Source organism: Mobula birostris, chromosome 22, assembly GCF_030028105.1.
Source record: "Mobula birostris isolate sMobBir1 chromosome 22, sMobBir1.hap1, whole genome shotgun sequence".
Classification (NCBI taxonomy): Eukaryota; Metazoa; Chordata; class Chondrichthyes; order Myliobatiformes; family Myliobatidae; genus Mobula; species Mobula birostris.
In genome coordinates this window covers 17,914,910-17,933,632 of record NC_092391.1, presented here as the reverse complement: position 1 = coordinate 17,933,632, position 18,723 = coordinate 17,914,910, and the positions used below count along the sequence as shown (strand labels likewise).

Below are 18,723 nucleotides of genomic sequence, written 5' to 3'. Positions count from 1 at the left end.
GGCACACCCCCGGTGCACTTCGGTTAACCAGGGAGGAGGGTGTGTAGGCACCCAGCAGGACTAAAAACAAAACCTGTCAAAGGGCGGGTGAGCTCTTTATGAGTCAACAGCCACCTACTGTCTGTGTGAGGAGTGGTGCGCCACACAGTCTTTCGTTTCGCGCATTGTAAGGCATTATGATGATGACAAATGCCCAGAAAACACTACCATAACCCTCCATTTTCCGTACATCCATATGCCTATCTAAGAGTATCTTAAATGCCCCCAATTATCAGCCTCTGAGAATTTTTAAAAAATCACCAAGCAGGGTATAAAACCATGAACTTTTTTCATTGCTTTTGATCTCCAGGTAGATTAAAATTAGTTATAAAAAATAAAATTCACAACTTGTTCATTCGGAAGGAGTATATATGGAAGCAGGCTGTGCAGGAGGGAAGGGTTAGATTGACCTTGGAGTGGGTTAAAAGGTTGGCATAACATCGTGTGCCAAAGGGCCCGTACTGTGCTGGACCCGTCTGTGTTCTATGTGCATTTTGGGAAGTTAAACCAGGAGTAACAAGAGTTGGGACGTCATGTTACAGTTGTACAGGAAGTTGGTCAGACTGCACATTCAATGTTGTGCGCACAATGTAATGGAGCGATAGGGCGTTGCCTAGACTGGAGCCCTTGTGTTACAAGTAGAGACGGGATAGTCTGAGACTGGTTTCCCTGGAGCAAAGGAGGTTGAAGGGTGGATGTGCAAAAGATTATAAAATGATGTGGGCCATAGGTAAGGTAGATGGTCAAAGTCACTGTCTCATGGTAGGGAGGTCTAAAACTAGAGGGCACGGGTTTACTTGATTTCATTTAGTCTGCGTTTCTGACATATCTCTCCCCTTTCTCGATCTCTCTGTCTCCCTCTCTGGAGACAAACTGCATACCGACATTTTTTTTGAAACCTACAGATTCCCACAGCTATTCAGACTAGACCTTCTCCCACCCTGTCTCCTGCAACAATGCTATTCCCTTTTCTCAGTTCCCTTGTCTCCACCAGGATGAGGCTTTCCTTCTCAAGACATCAGAGATGTCCTCCTTTTTCAATGAACAGGATTTCCCTTCCTCCACCGTTGATGCTGCCCTCACCTGCATCTCCTCCATTTCCTGCACATCCGTGTTCACCCCATCTTCCCGTAGTCTTAACAGGGGTGGAGTTCCTTGTGTCCTCACCTACCACCCCTTGAGCCTCCACATCCAACATATCATTCCCCGCAACTTCTGCCATCTTCAACAGGATCCTACCACCAAACAATGCATGCATTACTAAATGACAATAAAAGAGGACTGCGCGTCCTCATAATCTAACATCTTTATCTCCCCCTCCCCAACGACTCTCCGCCTTCCACGGGGATCACTCCTTCCATTATTCCTTTGTTCATTAGTCCCTCCCCACTGATCTCCCATCTGGCACGTCCCTGCAAATGACAAATGCTACACCTGCCCATTCATCCCCTCCCTTACCTTCATTCAGGGCCGCAAACAGTCCATCCAGCTGAGGCAACACTTCATCCTGCGAATCTGTTGGGGTCGCCTATTGCACTGGGCGCTCCTGATGCAGCCTCCTTTACACCGGTGAGACCCAAACGTTAACTTGGGGAACCGTTTTGATGAACAGCTCCGCTCCATCCACCAGAAGTGGAACTTTCTGGCAGCCCACCATTTTAATTCCCATCCCCGTTCGGTCCAGGGCCTCCTCTTTTGCCACGATGAGGCCACTCTCAGGGTGGAGGAGCAACACCTCATTAACCTCCAAACTGATGGCATGACCTGGCTGTACCCGGCTGGAAGCCCAGGAAGAGTTTATTCATCACAGAAGCTGGGAAAGCACGAGATCCTTGACGGCATGAATATCAATTTCTCCTTCCACCTTTTTCTATTCCCCTCTCTGGCCTCTTATTTCTTCTTCTCTCCTGCCTATCAGCTCCCCCTGATGCCCCTCCATCTTCCCTCTCTCCCATAATCCACTCTCCTCTCCTATTAGATTCCTTCCTCTCCAGCCCTTACGCTTTCCAACGCACCTGGCTTTACCTATCGCCTTCAGCTAGTCCTCCTTCCTCTCCCCCCAGCTTTTTATTTTGGCATCTTCCCCCTTCCTTTTTGGGCCAGAAGACCGTTCGGACCCTGAATCTTTGACTGTTTATTCATTTCCGTGGATGCTGCCTGGCCTGCTGAGTTCCTCCAGCATTTTGTGCATGTGGCACGGGTTCAGGTTGAAAGGGGACAGGTGTAAAATGGATCTGAAGGGCAAGTTTTCACACAGGGGGTGGTGGGTATATCGGGCAAGCTGCCAGAGGAGGGCGGTAGAGGTAGGTACAGTTAGAGAATTTAAAAAAAACACATTTGGACAGGTACACGGAGAGGAAGGATTAAGTTGGATAGGGGCCAAATGCAGGATAATGGGATTAGTTCAAATAGGAATGCTGGTCAGTATGGATGAGATGGGCTGAAGGGTCTGCATCTGAGCTGAATAACTCTGAATCCAAGAATCTATAAAGATAGGGCCATTTGGTCTGACTAGGGTGGGCTAGTGTTTAAAATCTGCACTGGTCTGCGGCAATTCCACCTTAGGCACACATCTCCCCATTCCTTCATTCTCTCAGAAACAGCAGAGATGACTCAGCCTCTTTAAATATCTCAGTGCACAGAAGGTAACCTGAGCAGAGTACAGTAATTGTGTTGGGGATCGGAGGGACGAAAGGGCAGCATTCCCATTGGAATACCAAGCAGGACCTCTGACATTTCCTGAACGCTAGCAAAGACTCAGCATCCTGCAGTTAATTATCATAGGGAGGCTGCTTAGGCTAAATCCCAATAGTCAGCACAAAATGGCAGCTAATAATAATTTAAGATTAGCTTTAGAGTTAAGATACTTCCCAAAGGACAGTAGCAGATTTCACACACTGGGTACTTTGCTAACAGTGCTGGATAACATCATCAAGGGCCTCAATATAAGCCACATGGCCAATGGGCAATTGCTGCCTGCATAAACTATTTGAACTCCGTCCATTGGAGGTCAGCACTGGCGATTATTTTTAGTACAGTTTTCAACAAGCCCTCTGCCGCACTCTGAACTTTCTCTTGCAAGGGATTACGAGGTATTGTTCTTCAGGTCAAAAGGTAATAAACAGAAATGTAGATGAAATCCAGTCAGCCAGAAGAGAAAACTCAGGTCCCAACCACAGAATTAGGTTCAAATCCTGCGGTAAGCAGGCACTGGTACCTCTGGGAAAGGAATGGTTGGAATTCAAGAATGGAAATTGCCAAGAATGGGACAACATAGCAACTTGAAAGAAAGGATAAGAGGGACCAATTGCTGGGTGACCTCCCTCACCCCACCTCCTCTCCCACCCCCAACCATCAAAGGTGCCAGTGAAGGCTAGTCTCTGGTTCTCCAGGACTTGAGATCAGAGGCGAGAGCTTTAAAGGGGGCATCAGGGGAAACTTCTTCACATAAAGAGTGGAGTGCAGTTCGAAATGAGATGCCAGAAACAGTGGTGGAGGCAGGCACATTAGCAACGTTTAAAAGCCACCTAGAACGGTACATGAATGGGAGAGGTTAAGAGGGCCACGGGCAATATATGTCGCCGAATAACTGGGCTCTGAAAACTCGCTCATTCCTCATTCCTGCTTTATATCACTGGTACATAAGGAGAGTAGCAGGTCCCCTGTCACCATACTGTTCTGAAGTCTGAGCAGAGAAAGCCATTTATATGCTCTGAACAGCAGTTATGGACATTGACCATTTGGTAAACTGTGTACGACTGAATTCCTTACTACTCCTTACTTGCAAGATCAATTGCCATTCATAATGCAGGCGTAACACCCTGGGAAAGGTTTTGCTACTAATGTAATAGTTTTTCTGTAGCAGCAGTGTTTGGGTTATGGCTAGAGATAACGGGGGCTTTGGAAGGTGCGCCGTCCAATGAGGGGACTGTTTTTTCTTGTTGTGTGCCTGAGACTGAGGTGATCTGGGTCTTTTGTTCGGCGGAAGATGGAGAGAGAAGACACCCGAAAGGAGAGGTTGTAGACAGCCGGATGGAGTGGACTTGGAGTGGGGCTGGGAGTCGACGAAGCCCTGGGAAATCGATGAAGAACCAACGGAAGGGAAACCGTGAGCTCCAACGTGTGCACATTGGACTGTTTCATTACAATGGGCCTTTTTTCTTTTTAGTTTACTTTACTAACCCTTTAGTCACATTAAAACTTATGAAGCTAAATCGTTTAATCACATATGGTGTACTATCTGTTATTTCGTGGTACTGGTTTGTAATGGGGTGACACATCTCACAGCCTCCACACGAACAGGAGGTTTTGCACCTCAATCTCACACGTTCAGTGGGGCCAGAGATTGTCTTCCCCAGACTTAGACAGCCGACAGAACCCCAGGGTTACACAGGTGTTAAAAGTCAGTCGAAACTACTTGCCTTCTTCTCACTGTTCCGTCAGGAAGGAGGTGCAGAAGCCTGAAGGCACACACTCAACGATTCAGGAACAGCTTCTTCCCCTCTGCCATCCAATTCCCAAATGGACATTGAACCCACGAACAGAACTTCACTTTTTTCATTATTTCTGTTTTTGCACTTATAATTGAACTATTTAATATACCGATACTTACAGTAATTCATTTATTTATATATTTATTATATATGGCATTGTACTGCTGCCATAAAGTTAACAAGTTTCATGACATATGCTGGTGACATTAAACCTGATTCTGAAGCTGGCAACCGATGATACTTTGAATTAATTAATTATCCCTTAGATGGAGTGTGTTCCTTGGATCACTTATCTTGTCTCCAGAAGTGAGGTGGCTCCAGCCCCCATGCTATGCAAAGGAGAGCCATGCTTTTCCATATCACGTTCTTCCGTTGCATTCTTATCTCATCTCCAGTAAGCCAAAATGGCTCAGGGTATCTGCTCCGTAAAGGGAAGCTGTTTCCTTCAAAGATCTTTCCTGCCTGGGCTGTCAGCACTCTATCTGCAATCTGACTTTGTCTGGACATTACGTTAACTCTTGCCTTGCCATAACTTCCACAATGGGACCAGCCTGCTGGGCACATGGCCAGTATGGATGTGTAGGACCGGAAGGCCTGTTTCCATGCTACATCAGTCTAAACTCCATGACTCTGAAGAAGAATGATATTCAGGGGGGTGGTTTGTGTAAATGGGGGGGAGCAGTGTCAATGTTCCTAAAGGGCATGGAACCAGACAAGCAAGTTGTCCTTAATCAGTAACCATGACTGACGATGATCGTCATGATACAACAGTTGTGACCTCTGTGGTGCAGCTGGAATTCAGATATTTGATCATGTACGGGGGGCTCTCATTCCTAACTGGGCTTCCCCTGACCTGGGATTGATTGATGACAACAGTGTGTCCAATATCCGACAGCAGTAACATCCCTGGCTTTGATAAGCGGAATTGCCAACGAGAGAAATGGAAACAGCTGCAAACACACTGACACCATTCCCAAAAAGCTGAACTGTCAAGGACTTCTTCCATTTATAAAGTTCTCTGGAGCAAGAAACAAGACCTCAGATGCTTTAGGAATACTAACATTCCGATTGTCTTACTGGGAAGAGTACATTCATTCCAGAGGCCTGAGGGAAAATCCAATTGATGAGGGAATAAATATCTTTAGAGGAGGAGGTGTCTGGGCCCAATCTCAGAAATTTTCTTTCATTTTTTCTGCACATGTTCGGGCTGCCCCCAGCACATCCCTGTATGTGTTGGCTGTTAATGCAAATGACACAGTTAAAAAAAAAATCTAATTCAAGTTTAATTATCATTCAAGCATACATGGATACAGCCAAACGAAACATCATTCCTCTGGGACCACGGTGCAAACCATACACAGCACATTCAAAATAGTCCAAAACCCTGAGCAGCATGTCCCACAGATTGATTGTACAGATTCCTGGGAGTGCACAGCCACTGCAATCCAGTCTGTCATTCCACCAATCAAGCACTGATGGGAGAGGACAGCCCCCAACTGAACATGGATGCCACGCTACACCACCACCGGCATCTCTCTCTTGGACTGCAGAAACAGGCAAGCCCCCGGCTTGAGGCCTAATCCTCGCTACAACTCAGGTCACGCAGCTCTCACACTGCCTGTTGCACCACCAATGAAGGGAAGCAGGCCTGCGGCATCCCAGGGCTGGAGACCATGTCCTTGGTACAAGCAAGGCCATGCATCTCCCACGCCACCTGTCATGCCACCCAACAAGAGAACCAGGCCTGCAGCGTCTTACATTATCAATGTCCAACGGGGTCTTGCAATCGTCCAAGACAATCACCCATGGTTACACTGCACACCGCCTTCACGCCCCATCTCTGATGCCTTCGAGTAGCAGTCTGCAACATGGTCTGCCCCCAGACCCAGTTCTCCGAAACCCAGTTCAGCTCCTCCGGCCACCCGCTGGACACCCTGGTCAGCTCCTCCGATCAACGAGTAACATTTAACAAAGAAAAAAGCGCCTCGAGAGGCTGCTGTGCCCAAACGGGCCGCCATCTTACTGGAAGTAGATGCACGTACGGATGTACATGTGATAAATAAATCTAAGTCTAAATATTTTTTTCAGTTATTTTGATCTGTAGTAGACATGGATGTGGCATTTAGTGGAAATATTTATTTTTCTGGAATTTTATATTGAATAATTTTTCACTTGGTGATAAATGGGTAATACCATAGAATTCAACGCATCCAATATCAACAGCAAGAAATTTAATTAATTATATTTTTCTTTACTTTATTACATTGGTTTCAAAATTACTTCATTTAAAGGTATTTTCATGCTGCCTTTAAATAAAGTTTTATATTTCATTGGAAACGTCCCCACTGTTTTTCACAGTGCCGTCCAAACAACTCAGGTGCCATGTTGCTCCACATAACCGATCCAAGTTGACGCACAGTCTCAGAACTCAGGCCTTGAGAACCTCTGAGCTCAAGTAAGGTTGGGTTCCAAGTGGCAAAGGTCAAAGCAGGCTCAGCACTAACCTGCACGTAGAGATCTCGGAGCTCCCTCTGGAATTTCTTTGGATCTGAGGTGACAGTAACTGGACCAATCTCTGCAAGAGGGCAAAGAATAATTCATCACAGCCTGCCGTAAAAGAGCCCGTTACCAAAATGTTGATGATTGCTATGTTCTGTGAGAAGACACGCAGCAGGGATCTGAAACATTTTAGAAACCAGACGAGTCAAATGCTGGCAGCTACAATGGCCCGTTTCTGACATCAGATATTGCTTTTCTCATAAACATAGTCCGTTAAACTAAAACACATCTTCGATTTAACCTCAAAGTCTAAGGAAAGTATGTCAAACTATGAATGTGAATTAGACATCTGTTATGATAACGAGATAAAAGAGATAACCTTTATTTGTCACCAACAGAACTGTGCAAAATTCTTACGCACATATTGCGTATATACCTCGGGCGTCAAAGACTTTTGCATGGTACTGTAGTAATTTTATGTATTGCACTGTACTGCTGCCACAAAAAACAAATTCCACGACATACGTGAGTGATGATAAACCTGATTCTGATTCTCTATTGCGGACTGAGTGAGGGAAGGGGGCAGGGAGAGGGGAATCATGGTTGGAAAAAGGGGGTGGGACAGGGGATGGAGCAGGAAACACCAGGGAGACATTCTGTAATGATCAATATATCAATTGTTTGGAATCAAATGACCCTGCCTGGAGTCTCAGGGCTGGGTGTGTCTGCACCCACACCACCCCCTCTCCCCCCACCCCTCCACCCCGGCACTCCTTCTCTGCCAGCTGAACCACACTCCTCCTTTGGCATTCCACCCTCACCATTCCCAACATCCTATGCTCCTGCCAGATTTAGGAATTTGCTTTCCATTCCACATTGACAAATACAGTGCTGTGCAAAAGTCTTAGGCACCCTAGCCTCAAGTATATACATGTGCCTAAGACTTTTGCACAGTACTGTGTACACCAAAACATCAGAATATACAGTGAAGTGCATCCTTTACACCAGGTTATTGAGAACCGGGCCTGCAAGTGTTGCCGCCCTTCGGTGCCAACGTAGCATGCCCTTAACTCTGTCGTCCTTTTGGAACACGGGAGGAAACCAGAGCACCCAGAGGAAACCCACGGGGTTACGTTGAGAACAGACGAACTTACGGAGAGCAGCGGGAATCCAGCCCCACTCCCACAGCGGGCACTAACCGCGAAGTGACCGAGTGACCGTGTCACCCGATGGGATAAACGAATGTGGAATTTGACATTTGGGATGGAATGCCTTCTCCCACTTTGGAGTTTTGATACTAAGGGTGGCCACGGAAGGTCTGGTGATTGCTTGCCAGTTGCCACTGAGGGGAAAGTCCTTTGCTGCTTCCATTTCGTTTTCCCCACACCACTTCATTAAACTCAGAAGTAAGAGAACTATTCCCTACAAACTGTTAATCATCCAGATTCTGCAGAGTGCCAAACTAGAGGTAGTTTTGTGCGGAGTGCCTTAACCCACTAAATAAATTCATGTAAGATCCAACCGGACAATTAATGCACTCATCAGTCAGGGGTACACTGAGAGTCTTGGCGGTGATTCAAAACCAACTGCAGCAGACAGAACCCCTGCTCACAATTCCTGTTGCAGTATCTGTGAATCAGATTGAGTGAAACACTTCTGTTTGAAAAAGACAACATTTCTTCCATGAAGTCTCAGATTCTGATCCAGATTTATCGATCACATGTACATGAAACACATGGTGAAATGCTTCATTTGCGTTAACAACCAACAAACCGAAGGGGGCGTCCCACATTCTGGCGCCAACATAGCCTGCCCATAATGCTCGACAGTACAACACAGCAAGAGACAAAATAACGATAGGAAAACGAGCCCCTTTCCTTCCCCACCTGCACATATGGACCATTTTCTATCTCTCAGCTCTGGGAAAAATAAGATTAACTTTATTTGTCACATGTGCAGCAAAATACAAAATAATATGCGTCACTTTGCGTCAACCAGCAGCACAGTCCGAGGATGGTGCTGAGGGCAGCCCACAAGTGTTGTCTTGTTCCTAGTGCCAACATAGGATGCCCACAACTCACTAACTCTAACTGTACCCCTTGGACTATGAAACCAGAGCACCCAGAGGAAGACGGGAACGGGTCGAATGTACAAACTCCTTACAGACAATGGCGGGAATTGTACCCCGACTGGGGATTTCTGGTGCTGAATGGCGATTGCACTAACCGCTACACTACCATGCACTACCCGCCCCCCATGCAATCACAGTGCAAACAGAGTAAGCAAATTTTGATTGCTGTATATTCTGCTCCGCAGATTCACTGCCTCTAAGGGTAAAGTGTTCAGTGAGCAAGTATTATTAACTCCACTATCAAAAATTCCATGCTGGTGGCAAAAATATCAGCGGATCTAACAACATCAGTGGAAAGAGTTAATGTTTCAGCTCTGAGAACCTTCATCAGAACTGAAAAGGAGATTAGGTTAAGGCTGCAGAGAGGTTTAGGGGAAGCCAATGGATGAAAACCTCTGAGAGAGTGAAATAATGAGGCAGTTAAGAAGAGATTAATGAAGGCACAAGGCAGTGCAGACACCTAAACCTACAGTAAAAAAACCAAACTGCTGGAGGAACTCTGGTCAGGTAGTGTCTGTTGAGGGAAATGGACAGACAATGTTTTGGGTCGAGACCGTTCATCAGGACTCAGCGACGTTTCTTTGTATTTTACAGTACCAACGTCAGATAGTCTGTATGGGGTTGCATAGTCTGACGGAACGGAACAAAATCAGGAAAAGGATACGCAGAACGACAAACAAAAGCAGCTCATCCTGATACAAACAGAAAGAAAGAGCGACTTGTCAGAAGTTGGAGCATTTGAGATGGAAGCCTGCTGATGCTGGGAGTCCAGATAGAAGATGAGACGTTGTAACAATACAGACTGAGAGGTTAGAGTGCGAGCGAGATGATTCAGGGAAGGATAAATCAACACCCATTAAAAACTATATGTCCTGCAGCACATATTTCCAATTTTGATCTGAACAATCATAAAACGGTATGTCCTTGTTTTATTCGAATAAGAAACCACATAGCTATATATTGCAAAAAGAGAATATGGTGGACAACCTGGTGGGACATCTCATCAAAAGAAGATCTGTTATGTGAGTAAACTCCAGTGAAAAAGATGGTTTGGGTGAAGGATGAGCTACAGCAGGAAAAACAGTTCAGTTCTCACCATTTGTATACACTCAGCAGCAGGAAGCTCTCCTCAGAGAAACAATGGGAAAAGGAAAGACAAAGGAAAGACACAAGGAAGTGCAGATACTGTAACCTGGAGTGTGGGGGAGGAGTTAGATTATGAGGACACACAGTCCTCTTTTATTGTCATTTAGTAATGCATGCATTAAGAAGTGATACAATGTTTCTCCAGAACGATATCACAGAAACACAAGACAAACAAGACTGAAAAACTGACAAAGACCACATAATTATAACCTATAGTTACAACAGTGCAAAGCAATACCGTAATTTGATAAAAACAGACCATGGGCACGGTAAAAAAAGTCTCAAAGTCTCTCGAAAGTCCCAACATCTCATGTAGACGGTAGAAGGAAGAAACTCTCCCTGCCATGAGCTTCCAGCGCCACAAACTTGCCGATACAGCATCCTGGAAGCACCTGACCACAGCCGACCCTTGAGTCCGTCCAAAAACTTCGAGCCTCCAACCAGCCCTCCGACACCGAGCACTGAGCCCCAACTCTGCCGAGCGCTTCGACCCCAGCCCCGGCAACAGGCAATAGGCAATAGGCAAAGCCGAGGATTTGGGGCCTTCCCCTCCGGAGATTCTCGATCGCACAGTAGCAACAGCAGCGAAACAGGCATTTCAGAGGTTTCTCCAGGTGTTCCTCTGTGCTTCTCACATCTGCCTCCATCAAATCAGGATTGTGCACAGCAACACACATCAAAGTTGCTGGTGAACGCAGCAGGCCAGGCAGTATCTCTAGGAAGAGGTACAGTCAATGTTTCAGGCCGAGACCTTTCATCAGATGCTGCCTGGCCTGCTGCGTTCACCAGCAACTTTGATGTGTGTTGCTTGAATTTCCAGCATCTGCAGAATTCCTGTTGTTTGTGCATGGCATCCTACTTACAAATACGATATCATTTCAGAGCGGCCACACGCGCTGCATTGCGCCACCATCTTCTCCTCCCCTCCAGGATGTCAGGTAGCATCTGTGGAGAGATTCTGGGTCAGGTACCATCTGTGGAGAGAAATGGACAGACGACGAGCAATTCAGCAGGTCAGGTAGCATCTGTGGAGGGGAATAAAGAGTCGATGTTTTGGGCTGACACGCATCATCAGGGCTCATCCCGAAACGTTGACTGTTTATTCCCCCATGGATGCTGTCCAACCTGCTGAGCTCCTCCATCATTTTGTGTCTGTTGCTCAAGGTTTCCAGCATCTGCAGGATCCCTTCCACTTAAGACGAAATCAACACTGGTCAACGCAAAACAATTGGACAAAGTAAACTGGCTCATGTAGTTAAGGCCAAAAACATCTGAACTAGACATAGCAGCAACAAAAAAAAAGTTACATGGAGCTTCACAGGACTGAATTGAGGGCGGCCTTTCCTTCAGAGTAAGTCATCCTTGCACTGGGCCTGATTCAGATCTCCTCAGATTCCTGGTGCTGAGTATGTGCAAATTGCTGCTACATGCGCTCACTGTCTCTAAAGATAGTGTTTACCAATCAATCAGCTGGCTGATTGGACATGTCACAAACACCCAACAAATCCACCAATAAAAATAAATGGACATTTTATATTTTCTATTCCCTGTGCTGAGATCATATTCCAGCCAGTTCTTTAGAAATGTTGGGCCCATTAGTCATGGTAATACCCTGACTGAGGTTTACAGACAGCTTCATGAATTTCAGTGTTAAATGATTTGTCCTCCCTTATAAAATGTCACATTCCTCCCCTCACTGCCTTTGCTAAAGATTTTGCATTGTTCTGTGATTTTCATCCCAAAGGATGGAGGTTGCCTCCAATCCTCCATCCCATTATTCCTGCTTTTCCGCAAACCCAGCTTGCTATCCTGCAGCCGGAAGAAGAGACAAACTACTCACCTCCTGGCATAAGTGATCAAACACAGGTACCTAACGAGATGCTTTGAGCATCAGTCCACAGATTATACCAGAAAACACAGAGGAGCAAAAATATACCATTGCCCCTACCCCTCATTACTGCACAAACCCAGGGCTTGATCCACCAGTTGGAAAAGCACAGCCAGGCCATCCAGGTATTCAGGCCTGGGACCTTCCTGTACCGTGACTTACTCGTCTCGCTGGAGACTCACCAAGACTCTTGAGGGAGCCTTGTTTAAGCAAACATAAAAATGCTGCTTTATTTCAAATAAAGTCAAACGATGAATACTGCAAGACAGCGCCAGTGAACCAGGTCGACAGTCTGCAGTCTGCAGACTGCGGACAATACTTTGAACTTCCTTCCCCTCTCGGTCTCCAGCAAGACCAGGTCCCAGGTGAGATCTCATCGTGCCAGCAGAGAGGGTTGTCTCTTGGGTTTCAGCTGTTCACAGTTTGATCACCTCCTCCTGCCTTTCTCCTTCATTCCCATTCAGATCTCCTCATTGCTTCAATCCGCCTGCCCACACACCTCTCCCTTCTCCCGCTTTCAATGACTCTCAGAAGGTGCTCACTGGAGTTTAGAAATGTGTCCAGTAGTGGGAGAATCTAGGACCTCAGGATAGAAGTGTGACCCTATAGAACAAAAATGAGGAGGAATTTCTTCAGCCGGGGAGGTGAAACGTGGAACACATTGCCACAGACAGCCATGGAGACCAAGTTTAAAGCGAAGGTTGATAGATTCTTGATTAGTTTCGGTGTCAAATACTACACAGTAGAAGGCAGGAGAATAGGGCTGAGAGAGAAAATTAATTGGCCATGACTGAATGGTGGATTTGACTCGATGGGCAGAACGGCCTAATTCAGCTCCGTTGTCTTATGGTCTATTCACATGTATATCCCCTCACAACCCTCCTCATGTCCACACAACTCCCCTTGTCCGTAACCCAGTTCCCCATCCGTGATTCACACACTCTGACCAGTACCTACTCCCTGTGTACATGATCTACCACTACCATCCAGAACCCATCCTCGCCGTCCATAACCCAGACTCCTGTCAATAACCCATACCCCCACATCCATAACTCACACCTTCCCTTCTCGATACCACCCTCACACTCCTCTGTCCATTACACTTGCCCCCATAGCAGCCCCATCCATCCTCCCCACCCTCTTTCCCTTGGGTAGGAGTACCATATGAACCCCGGGTTCGCTGAACTCATTGCCTGCTCTGAGGTATGGATAGTCCATGCTGAGCTACATTATTGTAACGATATGCTGCAATTGCAATATGAAAAAACAACTCATGATATTTTTACACTTTTCTTGCACAACAAATTGTTTCAACTTGCTTATCTTGTTCGCCAATAATCGTCATATGTTATTCCCTGCTGCACCAACCACATTAAACAGTTAAAACAACCTGTTACTCTCTTTCCTTACTCCACAGATCTGTTAGACCATGTTGCATACACCTCACTAAGAGTTTCTGACACACTGGACTGCTCCAACACTTGTCTCAAACTGAAGCCATAAAACTTTATCCATCAACACACACAAAGTGCTGGAGGAACTCAGCAGGCCAGGCAGCATCTATGGAAAAGAGTAAACAGACGATGTTTTGGGCTAAGACCCTTCAGCAGGACTGGTGAAGGGTTTTGGTCCGAAATGTCAACTGTACTTGGATTTCCAGCATCTGCAACACACAGAAAATGCTCGAGGAGCTCAGCAGGTCAGGCAGCTTCAGGTCAGGAATTAGGGCCAAAACGTTCATCCCTGAGTCGTGATGAAGGGTCTTGGCCAAAAACATCAACTGTTTATTCCTCTCCATGGATGCTGCCAAACCTGCTGATTTCCCCTAACGTTTTGGGCGTGGGGAGCTTTCTGACTGGGTGCATCACCGTCTGGTATGAGAGGCGCCAATGCACAGAATCATGAGAGGCTTCAGAGGGTCGGAGAGGTTGTAAACTAGGGTATTAAAAACAATCAACATCACTGGTTTAGGAACAGCTTCTTCCTCTCCACATTAGATTTCTGAGTGGTCCATAAACCCAACAACACTACCTCTCTATTCCTCGTTTGCTCTGTTTGGTGGTGGTGATGGCATCCATTAGTCTCACGAGATCATGGATCTGCGCCTGGAAAGTCTTGCTTCAGTCTGTGTTAGAGCAGCGACTGTTGTGGCTGTAGAGGCCCACACGGGAGTGACAGTCTCAGCAGCATCGACTGCACTTGAAGGCGCTGTCCTCCAGTGTTGTCTTGGTGCTGTTTTTCCGACGAGTGCACTTTTCTTCAGCAGCAAGCCTCAGCTTCTCTTCTCTTTTTAGACCTCTGCGTAGTTCCAACCTCCAGCGAGAGCGATCGCTTGCGATGTCCTCCCACCTCTCGACGTTCATTTTCAGTGACTTCATGTCTCCCTTGCAAACGTCTTTGAAACGAAGATGGGGCCGCCCTTGTGCTCCGTTGCCAGAGGCCAATTCCCCGTACAGCAGATCTTCGGGATCCTTCCGTCTGACATGCGGTGTACGTGGCCCAGCCAGCGGTTGCACTGCCTGTTTATCTTTATAATTTGTAGTCATTTTTATGCCTTGTGCTGTACTGCTGCCACATAACAACAATTTTCAGGACCTATAATTAATGATAATAAACCTGATTTTGATTCTAAATTTTTCGGTGAACCTAGTTAAATTTAAAGGGGTCACTGGATCCGGTGAGATTCCAGAGAGCACAGGGAAAGAAATGCCAGAGGAAAGAAAGGGAAATTAAACAAAAGGTAAACAATCTGCTGGGGGAACTCCAGGGAGGAGCGGTGGGTGTGGAAACTCCGGTGCACAACACACCAGACATCAAGTTGAGCCCAGGAAACATCACTTGATGAGGCTCATGCTGAAAAATCAGCATTTCCCAATAATCAGGAACTGGATTTTCAGTTTGATTATAGATTTCATGAACATGTTTATTTTTAGAACAAGGACAAGCCAGAGAGGGAATTCAGATTAGTTATTAAAGTCTGCATTTGTCGTTCTTGCCAGGGGGAACACCGACAGGAGAATCGACAACACCAATGGTTTCCACACTAACACCCTCTCAATCTCTCGAAGCAAAGACCTGCAAATGGGCACCAGCTGCTCGTAATCAAATAAAGAACAGGGGGAAAAATATCCTTTCAAAAGGAGAGACAGGTAATACATCAAAGGTATTCTGCCTTGCAAGAGATGACCTGAAAGCCTTGGGGTGGAGAGCAGAAAAGTGCAGTGCACAATACCGCTGTGAACTCTAGGTCATAAATCCATCAGCCAAGACTGCTGACAGTGACTTCCCTGTTTATGTCACGACTTTTCTTTTGGCTGGGGCCTCTTCCCTACAACACTGTGCTCATACATTCCCCGCAGAGGACAAAACAACGTCAGCAATACTTGCTCCTTGCATACCTTCCTGCCACATGCCTGCATCCTCACTATGGTCACCGGCTAGCTGCCAGTGTTCTGATCACAGAACAGTAGGCCCCACTGCACAACAAACCACTTTGGAAGATTGCTGACACCAGCTCCAACATCCCCGGAGGTTCATGGATGAAATGTTGGCCTTGGTTCCTCGGCTTGTAGGTCAGGTAGAGATTCACCGTCTCTCCCTGCTGAACAACCCCCCGGACAGTGCTGGCTTGTGAACTGTAGTTTGGTGGACCCTGAACCAATGGACTCTTGGTGCCTCTTCTGTTGCTCACATGGTAGGGAGGGAAGGGTCGGGTGCTTTTGCTGGGGTGGGGGTGGGGTTATGATTTTGCTGCTGCCTGCGTGAAGGAAAGGGGGTTTGGGGGTTTCCACGTTTCTATTGTTCTATGAGGTTTCTTTGTTTCATGGGTGTCTGTGAGGAGGACAAATTTCAGGTTCTATACTGTATACACACTCTGGAACTACGCCTCATCCTAGCCACAAAAAGCCAAAAAATATGAACAGTTACCGTGCAAAGTAGAAGAAGTAAGAAAGCATGCGGCATCTTGGTCTTCACTGTACGGGGAATTGAGTTGAAGAGCTGTGAACTAATGTTGCAGCTCTACAAAACTCTGTTTAGACCACACTTGGAGTGTTGCGCTCACTTCTGGCCACCTCATCATAGGAAGGTCGTGGAAGTTTTGGAGAGGATGCAGTGATTTACCTGAACTAGGGAGCATGTCTTATGAGAAAAGATTGAACAAGCTAGGCCTTCTCTCTTTGGAGCGAAGGAGAATGAGAGGTGACTCGATAGACATGAGGAAATCTGCAGATGCTAGGATTTCAAGCAACACACATAAAAGTTGCTGGTGAATGCAGCAGGCCAGGCAGCATCTATAGAAAGAGGTACAGTCGATGTTTCGGGCCGAGACCCTTCGTCAGGACTAACTGAAAGAAGAGATAGTAAGAGATTAGTTTACTTTCCCTCCCACTTCCAAATCTCTTACTACCTCTTCTTTCAGTTAGTCCTGACAAAGGGTCTCGGCCCGAAACGTCGACTGTACCTCTTCCTATAGATGCTGCCTGGCCTGCTGCGTTCCACCAGCAATTTTTATGTGTGCAACTCGATAGACGTGTATAAGGTGAGAAAAGGCATAGATAGAGTGGACAGCCAGAGACTTTTTCCCAAGGGTGCCAACGGCTAGTACAAAAGGGCATAATTTTAAGGTGATTAGAGGACGGTATAGGGGGAATTTCAGAGGGAGGTTTTTCAGACAGAGAGTGGTAAGCGCATGGGGTGGTGGTAGAGGCTGATGTATTAGGGACATTTCAGATACTCTTTGATAGGCATGTGGATAAAATAAATAAAAGGGCAATGTGGGACTGAAAGGTTAGATTGACCTTGAGTAAGTTAAGAGGTCTGTACTCATTTTATGTTCTAAAACAATCTGGAGATGAAAAATAGGAGAAAATTTTTTTAAAAAAAGAACAAAAACAAGTCAGTACATTCATCCAAATTAGAAATGCAAGCTCAGAATTGGAATCAGGTTTATTATCTCTGACTTATAGCGTGAAATAAGTTGTTCTGTGGCAGCAGTAAAATGACTGTAAGTTTTAAACAATAAATAGATAATGCAGAAGTTGTGATTGTCCAGCCTACAGTGCTTACACTCTTCTCACCAAGACTTGTTGCACTTTCCTGCACTGAGTTTCTTTCTAGGTTTGCCCATTCCACTAAGTTGCTTATGTCTTCTTGAAATCTGATACTTCGCCACTGCTGACCAACTTTGCAAGCGTCAGGTCATCTGCAGATGGCGAAGCACTGCCCTACAGTATATTGCAGGGGTGGAAGGATCAGAAGCAGCAGTCGGTCACAGGAACTACGATGCGCACATAACTGCAGTCCATAATTAAGCAAATGTTGGAAGAACTCAGCCAGACAGGCAGCATCTGTGGGAAGAGAAACCAATCAACATTTCAGGTCAAAAATCCTTCCTCAGATCTGGGGGTAGAGTGGAGGGTACACAAGAGATTCTGCAGATTCTGGAATTCTTGAGCAACACACACAAAACGCTGGGGGAACTCAGCAGGTCAGGCAACATCTGTGGAGGGAAATGAACAGCTGATGTTTCAGGCCTCTTGTTCATTTCCTTCTACAGATGCTGCCTGACCTGCTGAGTTCCTCCAGCATTTTGAGTGTGTTGCAGAGTGGGGGCTCTGCAGTCCAAAAGCAGAGAGAGAGGGGCACTCGCATAAGGCGGGAGATAGGTTAAAGCAGATCAGATGATAAGGAGCCTGTGTATGGGCCTTTAGCAAAAAGGTTTAAAGAAGAGGGGTGAGAAAGGCACATGGGTGTGACAATGGAGCATGATGAGAGAGCAGTTCATCTGAAATTGTAGAATTCAATGTTCATTCCATAAGGTCGCAAAATGCATGGAGATAAGATAGCCTTCTAAGCAGCATCTGTTTTGGGCCAAGACCCCACATCAGAGAGCCTACGATCAATCACCTTTATGGATTGATTGCAAGTGATCTGCACAGCATGGAGGTCTCAGCCTGAAACACTGGCTGTTTGTTCCCTTCTCTAGAAGATGCCTGACCTGCTGAGTTCTTCCAGCATTTTGTATGTGGCACCTAATCTGCGTTTGATTCCTCCGACGTAAAGGGGAACACATTATAAGAGCAGGATGTGGTTCACTAGATTGGATGAAGTTGAAGTGAAAAGCTGCTTTGGTTGTTTGGGGTCCTGAATGGTGGTAAGAGAAGAGGAGAGAAAACAGGTGTTGCATCTCTCCTGGCTGCATTAGCTCAGTGTCTGGTTAAACTTCAAGACCATTGAAGAGCAGTTTATCATTATCGGTGTGGAAACTCGGTAAGCATGGTTTTCTTAACTCATGCATCTGTGGTTATCTGATTTCATCTTAATTTCTTGATAGTGTGATGAAAGTATTGGACAATCTGCTTAGGGAGAGTACCTGGTTCTACTACTATAACAATCATTATTACCAATATGTAATAAATGAATTTCCCTTTAAGCCTTCCTCTTCTACCCTGCCATTCTAAGGTACTGGATTGCAAATATGGTTCCACAGAGAATTTCTTCAAAACGTTTTCCTGACAGGTGAATAT

General features: G+C 46.1%; 1 protein-coding gene across 6 annotated transcripts in view; it reads right to left on the bottom strand.

Moving 5' to 3' along the window:
- Positions 1-18,723, bottom strand: part of LOC140186210 (hemicentin-1-like) — a 449,816-nt gene that overhangs the window by 405,640 nt on the left and 25,453 nt on the right. For all 6 annotated transcript variants that reach the window (XM_072240181.1, XM_072240182.1, XM_072240183.1 and 3 more), the window contains exon 2: positions 7,037-7,107. In XM_072240181.1, coding sequence (XP_072096282.1) covers positions 7,037-7,107 — 71 coding nt within the window. The remainder of the gene's footprint in view (positions 1-7,036; positions 7,108-18,723) is intronic.